General features: G+C 39.4%; 2 protein-coding genes across 5 annotated transcripts; one reads left to right on the top strand and one right to left on the bottom strand.

Annotated features, from left to right (window-relative positions):
* Positions 1-431: 431 nt before the first annotated feature.
* On the bottom strand, positions 432-3,867 carry pcmtl (l-isoaspartyl protein carboxyl methyltransferase, like). Of its 4 annotated transcripts, none has more exons than XM_085442676.1 (9): positions 3,710-3,867; positions 2,811-2,978; positions 2,539-2,643; positions 2,349-2,380; positions 2,157-2,261; positions 1,920-2,040; positions 1,729-1,814; positions 1,257-1,426; positions 432-1,128 (listed from the first exon to the last, which is right to left on the bottom strand). In XM_085442676.1, the coding sequence occupies exons 2-9, from the start codon at positions 2,926-2,928 to the stop codon at positions 1,092-1,094; spliced, it is 774 nt and encodes a 257-aa protein (XP_085298802.1). In that variant the 5' UTR covers positions 2,929-2,978; positions 3,710-3,867; the 3' UTR covers positions 432-1,091. The 4 variants fall into 4 exon arrangements, with proteins under 4 accessions (XP_085298802.1, XP_085298800.1, XP_085298803.1 ...); XM_085442674.1 differs by lacking the exon at positions 3,710-3,867 and adding an exon at positions 3,293-3,366; XM_085442677.1 differs by lacking the exon at positions 3,710-3,867 and adding an exon at positions 3,293-3,365 and having other exon boundaries at positions 432-1,164.
* ccdc32 (coiled-coil domain containing 32) lies at positions 3,469-6,714 on the top strand. Its single transcript, XM_085442679.1, has 4 exons — positions 3,469-3,595; positions 3,866-4,101; positions 5,440-5,593; positions 5,994-6,714. The coding sequence occupies exons 2-4, from the start codon at positions 3,867-3,869 to the stop codon at positions 6,175-6,177; spliced, it is 573 nt and encodes a 190-aa protein (XP_085298805.1). The 5' UTR covers positions 3,469-3,595; position 3,866; the 3' UTR covers positions 6,178-6,714.
* Positions 6,715-13,507: the final 6,793 nt, after the last annotated feature.

Raw genomic sequence — 13,507 nt, 5'->3', positions numbered from 1 at the left:
GTGTTTGTTCATGATCATGTTTCTATGCTCTAGTCCTTGTAGCTTCTCACGATACCAATTCCCTTAATACTTCTTTGTGCCACAAAGTGATTTTTGATGCGTTTCATAATGTTTGCCTATATTTAATAGACTGTAATTAAATAGATTTATGAAGTTATATATAAAATAAAGAAATTACCTGTTTTGCAAGTGTCTTTAAAACTCTGTGTTACTGCACCTACATTATAGTGATATGAGTTCGTTTTTACCCTTCAAATGGTTTTCTTGGCTCAATTAATGTATAATTCATGACAGATTATAGGCCTAAAAGACATTTAAAATGGTTTAAATACAGGAAATCACTTTATGGCACAGCATCTCAAAAAAGGCTTGTTTACCCCAGTTATGTGTTTATTTTCAGTCTTTTTGGAATAACAGCAGTCACTAAAATATTCATTTACTTGGTTTTATTATTAAATCCAATATTTACATATGATTACGTTACTTATATGATTCCAAAAATGTATCAGATTATTATGTTTTGGCACAACTTCCTAACCCTGCTCTATATTTACAGTGTCACATGTGATTTATTCTGCACACACATATTGTTAAATGAGTAAGAAGCATTCTTCCCACAAAAATATATTACTTTGTCAATTTGCTAAACGTTTATTAAAATTCCCAGGTTTGAAATTTTGCAAGTATTACTGCATATGTATCCAAATAATTCCCCCCCCACACACACACACAATTTTACCATCCATCTGAAATCAGCACAAGCATTCACATATCTTAGAGCTTTTCATGCTGTAATCTCAACAAACCCATTATTACACTTCACAAACTTCCCCAGAAATAATACTGTGTACAGCCCTTTCCCTCCCCCCCCGATCTACTGTACTTGCATCACTCTAAATGAATCACAGGATTCTGGGAAGAGGCTAATCAGTAGACCGCTGAAGACTTATTTAGTCACTCATTGTTTTATCGCCCTTGGAAGACAATCTGGCCAGGCAAACAGAGCAATATCCTCCTTTCATGTTGCTAGGTGACAACCTAGCAGAGCAGGTGGTCCTTAAGACAGAAGCTCAGTTGAACTATAAGAGGTGTTACAGGGCCCCGGAGACGCAGCACCAACGCCACCTCCTGCAAGGGCAACCACACTGCAGTCAGAGCTCACCTCTGGGGAGAGAAGGAAGGATAGCAGGCACAGGTGACTTCCTCATTTTTTGTGTAAGAGTTCAAGGGGTTTAAGGCTTTTTTTTTTTTCTTACCCAGGCCACTGGTGCCTCTTGTCAGTCAAGGGGACATAAACCACTCCCATCAAAGCTTTCTTGAGGAAGCTCCCATCACTCTGCCGATCATACTGCTCTAGCACCTGACTGCCACCATCAGGGCCCACTGGGAGAACCAACCGCCCACCTGGTTTCAGCTGCTCCAAGAGCTTCCATAAGGAAAGACAGTATTTAAAAAAAAAAAAAAAAAAAAGGGTTTCATACTTTTTCACTTTATTCATGGCATTAATTCAGCGCAGTCTGTCTTTAGAATGCATTTCAAGTACCTTCGAAGCTTAACATACTTGATAAAGTTATTTTAGAGACAACTGATTGGGTTATAATGACTTTAATATAGCTGTAGATACACCACAGCCTTCTGTGCCTTGTTTGCAGGCTTCAGTTATAGCTGAATGAGTGCCTTATGCCTATTTTTATTGCATTTTATTCTGACAAGAGCCTGTGTCCTTACAGCCTTAGGAACAGTGGCTGCTGCTGCACCAACATGAATGGCATCATACGGCGCTCCATCTGGGTAGCCGAGTCTTCCATCTCCCACTGTGGGCATACCCAGATATGAATTGTATTTTTTTTGCAGCCATGTGCTTTAAATCTCAATAGATAAAAGTGGCATGACTTTAAGTTTGACATCTCCTGACTCACCAACTAGTTTGATGCGTCCAGAGGACAGCAGCTCCGGGTCGTCAGCTTGAACATTTTTGATTGACATCTGAACCAGTTCGTCGATGTGTTCAATGCCAACCACTCTACCCGTGGGCCCTGTCTGCATATGATGGTAAAAAGCAGCTGTTTAACCTCTGTTACATGATACATGGGTGAAACCATCTAGCTAGTGGTAAGATTTAGAAAGAAACTTCTCAAATTTTTAACAGAATTCACCATTCTTGCAAAGCAGGCGGTGAGATATCCACTTCCTGAGCCTACATCCAGTGCCGACGCTCCTTCAGTTAGTTTGTCACTTAGTAGCTCCAAAGCATGAGCATGCTGTCGAGTAAAGCCAGCAGGAAAACTTCTGTTAAGTTTTGTTTAACCATTTAGTCCTCCCAGCACTGTTCAGTGTTTGTTACTCACCATGTGTGGTGCACTGATGGTTGCCCTGTAGCCTGTAATTACAACGTTTAATAACAAAGTTGTAGCAGATCTTTCTCTATAAAACAGCTATTATTCAACAATGCAATGTGATGAAAAAACCCAGGCTCTTGTTATTGCATTGACAGTAACATGCATTTATGTGTTTAGAAAGTGCTTCTGAAATAAATACCTATGGATTGGGGAGAGTCTGCATATGGATAGTCTCTCGAGTAGAGTCCTCTGTCAGTAGCCAGCATGGCATTGAACACTCTGTCACTCTGGATCACGCCATGGTCTGGCAGAAAAAGAAGAAAAAAAGAGGTATTGATACTGAGTTGAATGAATGGAGATGATGATTCCAAACCAACCTGTGCAACATGTAACTACAGTCCCAACCCTCGTTTAGAAAGGTCAAGAAAGGTCACAAACAACAACAAAGATATCAAAGCTCAAACCCTTTACCCCTTAGCCTGCTGATAAGCTCTGGATTTGTTTTGCCGCTGGACATCCACGCCATTGTCCGGGACAGCAGCACACCCATGGGGACTGCCACTACTGCCAGGCGCAGCGCCGCTCGCATCTCCTACACCGAATCTCTCTGCAGGGACGCGACGATCAGCGCTTGTAACCCTGAGTACACGACACACAGATTACTGTAAAATGCATTCAACGGCCTGGCTGTATTCTCCGTGTGGTAATCGAGAGGGCAGTTTAGGTCATTTGTAAGATGTCCAAATGTGGCAGTGCAAATTCACTAATTACAGTAAACTTGACAGACAGACAGCGAGCGGTACAGCAGCACATGTAACGGCTATAACAGCAAGTTTACGTTACACTATAAGCGGATACTATCATTATACCGTTGCAAATGATTATTGCACTTTTTAAAATAGTAAATACCCCCATATAAACAAATTCCGTAGAGGTCGGTAGCCCTTGTTTACCTCGGTAGCTCAGCCGCGGTCACTTCCAGCTGAGACACATTTCCTAATCCCCTCCTCAGCAAACCACAGCCCAATGAGAAACTAACCTTTTATATGTGAAGCCCAAACTAACCAATCAGCTCTCAAAATTGCTTGACGGGCGGATACAGCGTCTAATCAAATATATCTAAAAGAGGAAGTGGGCTGTCGGTCGTTTAAGGTTGTAGATCATGGATATGTTTAGCTAGCAACGCTAAACTTTAATCATTAAAATAATATATCTGCGTTATTAATTTCTAGCCTTTTGAGGTTTTTCCCACACAGGTAAGTTATGTTTCTATTCTTTATGGTAACAAACTGCTCGAAAAACGTTTAAATGCACAGTAATTATCCATGTAGTTGGTCAGCAACCAGCTTAGCCGTAAATGTAAACCTTACCATCAGCTTTCTGATTTGTCTTAATTGTATGTACCTTCCAAACATCTCACGCAAGTGTCACTGAAAGAAAAGGGTCTTAGTCCAAAAACAGAGTAACACTGTGTGTGTGTTTTAAACCGTGATGTCGACATCTCTTTTACCCACTGGCTGCACCAGAATGATAGACGACTTCGAGAAACAGGAGGTTCGGTCCAGCGGGGAGCTTTGGTCCGAGATCTGCTCCAGCCTGCCGGAGGTGCAGACTGAGGCGACCCCGGAGAGCAGCACAGACTTCAAAGACTCATTTCACCCGCCTGTGCAGGTTAATGGACAAGCAAATGGGACAGATACCAGTCCATCTAGTGCCAAATGGGAACCCATGGAGGATTCTGAGATTTACATAGCCACTCTAGGTATTTCCTTTTTTTAAAAGCTTTTCAAGACTACAGACTTCCTGTCTCCTCGCTGTCTGTCAGCAAGAGGCATGGAAATGATAAGATGCTAAATTCCCGCAAAATGAAACCAGATAGTTTTCTTCAGCATAGCTGGCTTGAATTGCCTATTTATTCTCCATGTTTTTGTAGTGGCTGACACATTTGCCTAACAAGTGACGGATCCCTGGTTTGATCCCAGAAGGAGACACAGATCCCTCTGGGGTTGGGCCAGGAAGGGCATCCGGTGTAAAAACTGCTGATCAAATATCCTGTGGCGACCTTTTGTGAATAAGGGCGTTCCAAAAATATGGCATGTGTCATCTGTCAATTATTTTATTACACCCTTCCACTGTTTAATGTTCTGCCCCATACCATGGTGCTACGTATAACACATAAAAGACAATCAATACAGGACTACATAAAGTGCAAGTGTGCAAAAACTGCAAAAAACTAAACAAAGACAGTGCAACACCAGACAGAACAGAACGATACAGGCACAAGACGGTGCAGACACAACAATGCAATAGAAAAGCGCAACAATGACAGCGAGGTGTGTGTGGTAGTGTGTCAGTCAGTGTTCAGGAGTCTGACGTCTGGGTGGATGGAACTGTTTCACTCTTCCAGTGAGGGCCTGTTACCTCTTGCCAAATGCAGCAGGGTGAAGAGTGTGTGTGAGGGGTGTATGGGGTCCTCCACAATACTAGTGGTGTCTGTGATGAAGGGAGGAGAGGCTCCAATGGTCTTCTCAGCTGTTCTCACTATCTGTTGTAGTGTATTGCGCTCCGATACGGTGCAGTTACCATACCAGACAGTGATGCAGCTGCTCAGGACGCTCTCAATAGTCCCTCTGTGTACCTTAAAGCGATAGAAATAAAACTTCATGGGGGGGGAAAAAAAAAACTGAACCAGAAACAAAAATGTAAAAAAATGACAACCAATAAAAATACAAAACTATAACGTTGTTACAAAACACTTGACAGTATGTACTCACACATGATTAAAAAAGACAAGATTGCTGCAGAAGGTGTTTTTTCCTAATCAAAGAAAGATCAGCACTTATTTATTTCTCATGAGTTAAATGTTTTATTTGTTCAGTAGGTGTTTTTAATTTTCATCTTAAATAAATTCATTACATCCGTTACAACCTAACCAGTCCTTTAACCTCTAAATGGTTATTTTGCATATCTGCGATCTTTGCTGGCCTTTTATGACACATTGTACCAAAACTCACACTCTTCTTTGATTCTTAATTCAAAATCTGTCGGAACTTTGATCAAAGCTATAAAACTGACATTTTTTGGCTACATTTTGCTCCAGAAAACCGCCTGAAGAAGATAAAGGGCCAGTCCAGTGATGTGACCTCCAGGGACATGCTGCACTCCTTGTCTCAAGCCAAGAAGGAATGCTGGGATAGGTTCCTACACGATACCCAGACCTCAGAGCTCTTCCAAGGGGGCGACATGGATGAGAGGTAGGACATGGACATGATGTGAAAAATCATCCTGTTGGAGGAGGATTTTTATTTTTATTTTTAAATAGTCATTGCATCTTTAGATGTGATTGTATTATTTTTGCATTTCTTTCCTATGTCTTTCTAACTTAACATATTACAGCAATAACTCATCATCTCACCGTTTCCACTTTTCCTTAAATTCAAGAGACTTATGTGGCATTTACTCATCCCAATACAAAATTACTTTAATCTTTATCTTTCAAAGTGTCGAGTAGTTATCTGGAGATGGCCTGCTTCTTATTGTAACCTCTTAAGCCCCAAGCCTAACTGATCTCCTGCCCTTTGCCCCCGCATCAGGGAGCGTTGGGGCTTAAGAGGTTAACACCCTAAACTATTCGTGCCCTTCATCCCTTTGCAGTGCTCTCGAACACTTCAAGAGGTGGTTGATTCCAGAGAAGGTGGCCATCAGTGCAGAAGAGCTGGAATATCTCCTGAGGCCCTCTCAGAATAAGGAATCAGCAGAGTCGGACCAAATGCAAAACGGAGAGGACGCAGAGATGCAGAAACCGGATGAAGATGACGCTCACCAGCCAGAGAAATGAGTGAATTAAAATGGTAACATGGAAAGAAGAACTTACTTCCTATATAGTCGGTAAACGTGACTTCCTGCTCTCATATTGTGTCATTGCAGTGTTTTGGCTATAGCCTTTGTTATCAGTGATTATAGCCTCTCATCACTGTCTGTATCCCCAGCAACTGAGTGTTAAACACTTATTAACTCACATGCATTTTGTCCTCTCTATTCAATGACACTGCACCTTGAGAACACCTAATAAAGAACGTGAAATGATACCTTTTTGTCCTCTAGCTGTAATCCGTGTCTCCTACTATGTTTACGAGAATGGCTCTTAACTACATATACAGATATTCATTGAGGACCATATGTAGCGTCACATGAGAAGTGATGTTAACAATGCATTAATTTGTCAAAATGTTATTTTTCTGTCATTAAAAGGCTGACATCATAAATTAGAATGGCTGTGATTCAGTCCAGAAAAATATTGTAACATACTGTGTAACATTTTATTAATTTCATGTAGAAGTTTTTAACGATGTTTCAATAAAATATTTAAAAAAATGGTAAATGGTATTGTGTTCATTTGTCTGCTTGTAACTCCAAGGACAGTGTTGTTGAATTGCTTTAGATTTTGGGAGTGACAACGTTGGGTCTGGTACAATATGGCGTGTCATCAAGGGGGTATTTTAGGGCTTAGACGTGCAATATGGTGACAAATTAAGTGCACTCTCTTTCAGTTCAGAGATTTTAAACCAGGACAAAAAAATCATCTGATCCTAACCAAGTTAAATCATTTAAATGAGCAACAGCACACAACATATGAGACTTTTTAATTACTTTTTAAACCAAGCTATGGCAAAATGTGTGTGTGAAGTACACCACATTATTCAGTAGCTTGCAGAATCATCTTTAGTGGTACAAAAATAATTTTTTTTTGAATTACTTTATCATTCTCTCCAGGACACGAGAGACTGATAAAGTGTTGCTTCAGTGAGATTTGCAGGCATTCTTTATGTGCAGCTCTCTTAAGGTTCAATCAGGTTGAGGTCTGGACTTTGATGTAAAGTTGCTGCTGTACTAGGGATCATTGTCCTGTTGGTTGACCCATATTCTTAAGCTCTCAGATAGCTTCACATTACTCTAGAATACTTTTTACAAAGGAGTTTATGGTGACTCTGTGACAGCAAGGTGCTCTTGTCCTGTGGCTGTAAAGCAAGCCAAAATGATCACCCTGTTAAGAACTTTAAATTTTAACATGCCAACTGAGGCCTGTAGAGTTTGAGATGCATCCCTGTTTTGTTTTCGTTTTTTTGCAGTTTCTCTGAACATTACATGGTCTGACCATGGTCTGAATTGGCTGGGACATCCACTCCTGGGAAGACTGGTAACTCCCTTAACTGTCTTCCACTTCTGAACAGTCCTTCTTGTTGTAGAATGATGGACTTCAAACTGTTTGGAAATGGCCTGAAAACTCTTCCCAGATTGATAGGGAGCAACAATTGCTTCCTGAAGATCAATGCTGTTGTCTTTTCTTATTGGCTTTGTGATAAAACCCAAATGCTCACACTTACTGAAGATCAAATAATCAAGTGCATTTGATTAGCAGTACACGGCAACTATTTGGCCTCTTAATACCTATGGAAGGCAGCAAAGAACCGAGTTTGATTCATTCACCATTTTACAAGCCAGCGACTTTAGCAGTCACAGCGAGTCCACAGCCTGTTTTACAAAGTCCCTCGTGGCTCTGAATGACATAAAGCAAAGACCACCAGACATGATAAAATGCTCCGCTTGGTTTGGAATAATAATTTGTGTCTGAAATGGTGCACAGTGAACATGTTTTGAAACACACATATCCTAAAAAAAATGGATGAAAATGTAAATATCTTCATTTCAAAATTTCAGGGTAGCTGAAATCAAAGCAGCACAGAGAGAAAGTTGGCCTCCTTCAGCAAATTCTAGCGTTAAATTTTGAACATGCATCATTCTCCACAATGAAGGTCACACATTTGAATCAAGTAGGAGCAAGAAAAACACATTTTCGAGAGAAGAGCTCTTTAACTCTTGAAAGGAAATGACTCATGATATCACACTGGTATCTCTGCTTGAACTCGAAGACTGCAAGTTGTGAAAGGACAAGTGGAAGCTGTGGGCTTTAATTAGGCAGGGCTGCTCAAATTACAAGTTGTTAAGGCTTTTTGTGCGTGGAAGCTAGGAACTCGAAGGCAGTATTGGTCAGTATTGGCTGTTGTTTTTATTTCATTTGTCAATTCTGTGAGACTATTTCATTGTCCTCATTGAAAGCTATTCATTGGATGGTTATATTGTATATATTCAGTTTATATGTAGAAAATTCTAGTGATTCCTCTCGGAGCTACAAATGAATCCCTACAAAATAACCAAAGTTACAACAACTCTTTAAAGTGGTACAGCTCGAAAAAGGGCATTATAAACTTCTTAAAGGTAATATGTATTAAAGCGTACAGACGATTTATTGATTGGCATCCAAGTGTAATTCTGAATTAAATAAACTGAATCAAATTGTGTTCATTTGAGTAACAGCAGCCATGGCATCATTATTTAATAGGACTTAATTCAATTGGGGGGGTCCTTGACATGAAAACCTTTGGATGTCCCTTGAATTAGATTACTCTTGGATCTAAACGGCTGAGAGAGTGAGATCAGAAAAAGCATCTCAACAAAACAGTCTTTGTCCTCATTTCTCATTCAAGTGGAGAACATATTCTGACAGTTACCTTGATTTAATAAAGTAGACTTTATTTAGCTTTTTCTAGAACATCCTTACCATTATTAATAATACTTAGGGACCAGCTGTAGCGGTCTCACAGAGACATGGTTTGTGGTAATAGGTTGGACTGGGATAATAGACACTATGAAGCTCTGAGTGGGAAGAAACTAAAATCTGGCTCGGGCTCAGCAGTAATTAAAATGACATTTTCATCACTGGAGTATGTTAATAATGAAATCTACTTTGATGTCCACATAGAAAGAGAGTTTCAGAAAGCCATTTAGCCCCAAAGATCAGTCCGTTAAAAATAAAAATAGCTAAAAAATAGCTAACCCAAAAAAAACTTGATCTTTCATGTCTTTGTTTATTAATTATTATATATTATATATTATGTTCCAAAAATATCTGTCACAACTTTCAATGAAATGCTTCAAATGAGAGCCCATGGATTGATTCCCTTGCACAGAAAGTACAAAAATGAATACTTTATAATTTAAATTTTAATTTACATTGCTCTCATTTTATCTGCTGCAGCTTCTCAGTTGGATGCCTCCCACTCTACCTCTGCATATAGCAGAGGCTCTCTCAACTATAAACCCATTCCTAGTCGCATATAACTTACATATCCAAATCTGCAGACCCTCAGTACAATCTGCATTGGGATCTATGGTCACAGTCCCAACACTGAGACAGCTGAAGTAAATTCCTCCCAGCAAGGTCCCTTGTTAATGAACTAAATCCCAGTAGCAGCAGCTACATCTTAGTGGAGCTCCTATAAACAGGATGTGGTGAAGAAAGAAAATCTCTGAAGGAAAAAAAGCATCTCTTTGTTAATATCAACACAAGCAAGTTTGTCATTTTGGGGGGATATATCTTCAGTGCAACTTTCTCTGAGGTGGACTAGCTTATGATTTGGTAAGTTCCACAGTAAAGCGTGGATATGTGGGAACTGAACATCATCACCATACTGTAATGATCGTATTTTATCTATAAATGATTGTATGTTTCCGATCTTTTCCTAGATTAGTGGACAGATCTTGATGAAATGTTGCACAAGAAACTGTGCCAATATCTTCAATATTTACAGAATAAAATATTAATTGTATAAATTTGTACATTTGACAGTCACTCAAGCGCTGAAAGGGACGTCAGATTAAATTGTAGCAAATATGTATATTTATCCATGTATGTATGTTTCCCGTGTCCCGCTGGGGAGCAGTGGTTTGCTTGTGTATTTAATGTATTCAATGTCAGAGTGTGGCCTTCAGTAGCATTCTGTACAGACCTAATGACAGCAGGAACTACTGCACATTTAATCCAGTGCAAACTAGATGAACTGTTTAAAAAAAAGTATTTCCAAATACAACTGGTGATGACTGGTGTGACGAAACCACCATAACCCACCACCATCCTTTCAACCAACACATTTCCAAAATTACCTAAAATATCAAATCTGAACAGACTTCTGGCTGCTCAGTATTTAATACATGAATTATTACATTTGCACTTAGTTTGTTTGATGGGTGCATTTTTCTTCTGCAGCCCTCAGCTGAATGCTGTCTCCCTAAATTGGCACTCAGTCATCAAACAAGCAGAACCCCTGTCTAGGACCTGAAAATAAGCCCACCACAAAGGCTCCATCAGGAGGACACGTAATGGGGCCGCTTGCTTTTTCTGACACACGTGAGGTTTTTCTGTGTGCTTTCTGGTGGCACAGTGAAAAAAAGAGAGCAATTAGCCGAAAATAGCTAAACACCTGTAGCTGTCACGTCTCCCACACTTGGACATAGTATACATGACATGTACAAGTGATTCAGAACTAGAGTGGTCACCGTAAAGGAAGACTCTGAGGTGGTACACCATTTGATTACTTCGTGGATGCTGCTAGAACAAACTGTTACCTTCACCACAGGAACTTATCAGACTGAAGAAAGGTCAGCTCGACAGCCCTGTCCACATCAGTGTCCAGTTAAATCAAAGTGGGAAAAAGTGGTCTGTGGAAGGAGAGGCTGTGTGCTCTAAAGCAGACCAGTCTGTGTTATTTTAAACTGTTCTGATGTGTCCTAACAGTAAACATCACACAGAAAAATGAGCAACAGACAGAAAACCATTACAGTGGCTGTATGTTCAGTGCTTTGAGTCTTCTCTCCAAACAAGCCAGATTTTAAGCTTCTCCCAATAGTGCTAAATTTACTCTTAAAGGGAGGAAAAATGGCCATGTCCTCATCGTTTACCATGTTGTAGCAATCAATATTAAAATGTGAATGCCATGGAAATATCGGTATTAGTTAAAAGCAGCATTTCAAAGCAACACTTACCAGAGCTCCATTGAAATTGAAACACTAATGATATCGTACCTTTATGTTAGAAGATTTCGAGCCTTAAAATGTCATCGTGAGAAGTTCATACTAACAAGTACTTTAAAATAGTGGCCACACTTTCTGCTCTGAATTTGATGAAAATCTGGAGACTACGTGGTTTCTGCACATGAATATGATTAACTGGAACTTTTGGGCATCTTAATTATCTTCACAATGAGATCTGTGCTCCCTTCAAGCAGCGAAACAGTCAAGCAATGAATGCCATTCGGTATTACCCTTGATGAATCATTCGATCATGCTGGTTTTGACTGAGACTCACAATTTTTTTTCAAATTAGTTTTGAGATTATGAATAATGAATGCGAACTGCTGGAGAAACATCTTAATTGTTCAATTTGTATTCTGTTTCCTAAATGCTTTGTCTAGAAAGTGTCCGCTTTGTGGAGAACCTCACAGCAGGATCCTTCATTCATGGCGCTCCGTGGAGGGCGGGGGTGCACAACATATTCAAAATAATAATTTTGGACCTCTTTGGTGTTTCCATCCCAATGCCTGTTTCTGACCAAACTTGGGATAACACGAGTGAGAATGCTGTAGGAATGTTAACATAAAGGGCATAATTTGAATATATAAAATCTCAGACATAATGTAAGTCCCACTAGAAAAATGATAATGATGTCATGAGCGATATTAAACCATAAAGAGGCTCAAGGTCATCATAAATTTGTCATTTTCTAGCTGAGATGCACTCCCCAAGAGAAACATTATAGGAGATTAGAATGATTTTACTGGAGGTGACTCACTCACTCACTTCAGCCTTTACTGTATCCCTTGTTGGAGGGAGAGAGAGAGCGCGAGAGAGAGAGAGAAAGAGCGCACCTCTTTATTCTGAAGCAGAGCAAGCTGCAGCAAATGAGTGCGGCTGCACAACAGCAGGACTCCCTGCAGGAAAAGGACTCAAACAGGTGCATCTGATATCTCCAACAGGTACTTTTTCATTTACTCTGCACTTCAGAAAAATTGCCAAGTGGCTGATTGCGAAATTTGACTCAGATCTTCTTCCTTTTGAGGAAATAAATTTTCAATCCGAGGTCGACCACTTCAGGTTAAAAATAGGTTGATCCTATTCATGTTTATGAATGATTTTGGATCCCTTTTGTATCTTAGAGAAGATGTGGTTGCATGAATCATTCTGAGCGGCCTGATCAGAAAAGGTCAGTAAGGAACTTGGTTGAGTCAGTAAGGGAAGAATATCTGCTCTGATCATGATTTAATTAGCTTCCTTGGGAAATTACACTTTTATGATTGTTCACATTCAGTATGATGAACGCATAATGAGGCAGTCGGCCCATTAATTATTATTTTTATTATTACTATTATTTGCTTAATGTAATGCAATATGCAATATGCAATATTTTTAAATTAAAACAGCAGCTTAATATATAAAAATGCAAAACAAAACAAAATAAGGAAAATGTGTTGGGTATAAACTTAATGTATACCAAATCAAAGACATTAAATTGTAACAAAATTACATGAAAGATGTACATGTTATTAAATGACTTAAAGTCTGAATTTTGGGCATAAATATCTTCTTTTCTTGGTTGTATGAGTTTTTTAGATGAAACAATATTTGTAGCCGTTTTTTCATGTCAATGAAAGTTGAAACTGTAGCCAGTGCTCATGCCAAAATTACACCATTCAGCCCACTTTTGACTACAGGTGTTATTCATAGACTCCTCCTCTGATCTTACAATTTTCTGTGGTTTCACTCTCATTTTATTCAGTGATTTTTTTCTTTTCTTCTCTCACAGCCAAGTCTCTCATTCAGCAGTGACAGAATGTGAAACGAATCTGCATTCATGCCCATTTTCACACTCTTGCATAACATCTGATTGTGTGATGCCAGTTGATGAATATTTCTTATTTCTGAGCGACAATAAAAATCACTGACGTCAGCCTAGATTAACAAGTGCAGATGTTCCAGCAGATGTGTGGGATGACCGCCTCTGAGAAGTTACTATGATTTCGAGGATGATTTCTGCTTTTCATAACCAGAAATCATCCGTCCAGTCAATGTGAGCTTTCTTCCTTTTTTCAATACTTTAGATAATGGATCAAAGATAATTGGAAAGGCTTTTGGAGAAGTAAAGAGAGAAATGTGTGCTGAGAGTTTTGAAGATGAGCTTCAATTAGCCTTTTAAAATGTTCAAACACCCAGACGCTGCCATACTGGCTTCAATCAAAATGTTGATTAATAAATTACACAGAAATATTAATTGAGTC

The sequence above is a fragment of the Copadichromis virginalis genome, linkage group LG19 (genome assembly GCF_057382275.1).
Source record: "Copadichromis virginalis isolate Kocher_CV1m ecotype Utaka linkage group LG19, C_Virginalis_male_GT1.1, whole genome shotgun sequence".
Lineage (NCBI taxonomy): Eukaryota > Metazoa > Chordata > Actinopteri > Cichliformes > Cichlidae > Copadichromis > Copadichromis virginalis.
This window is presented reverse-complemented; position numbering and strand designations above follow the sequence as displayed.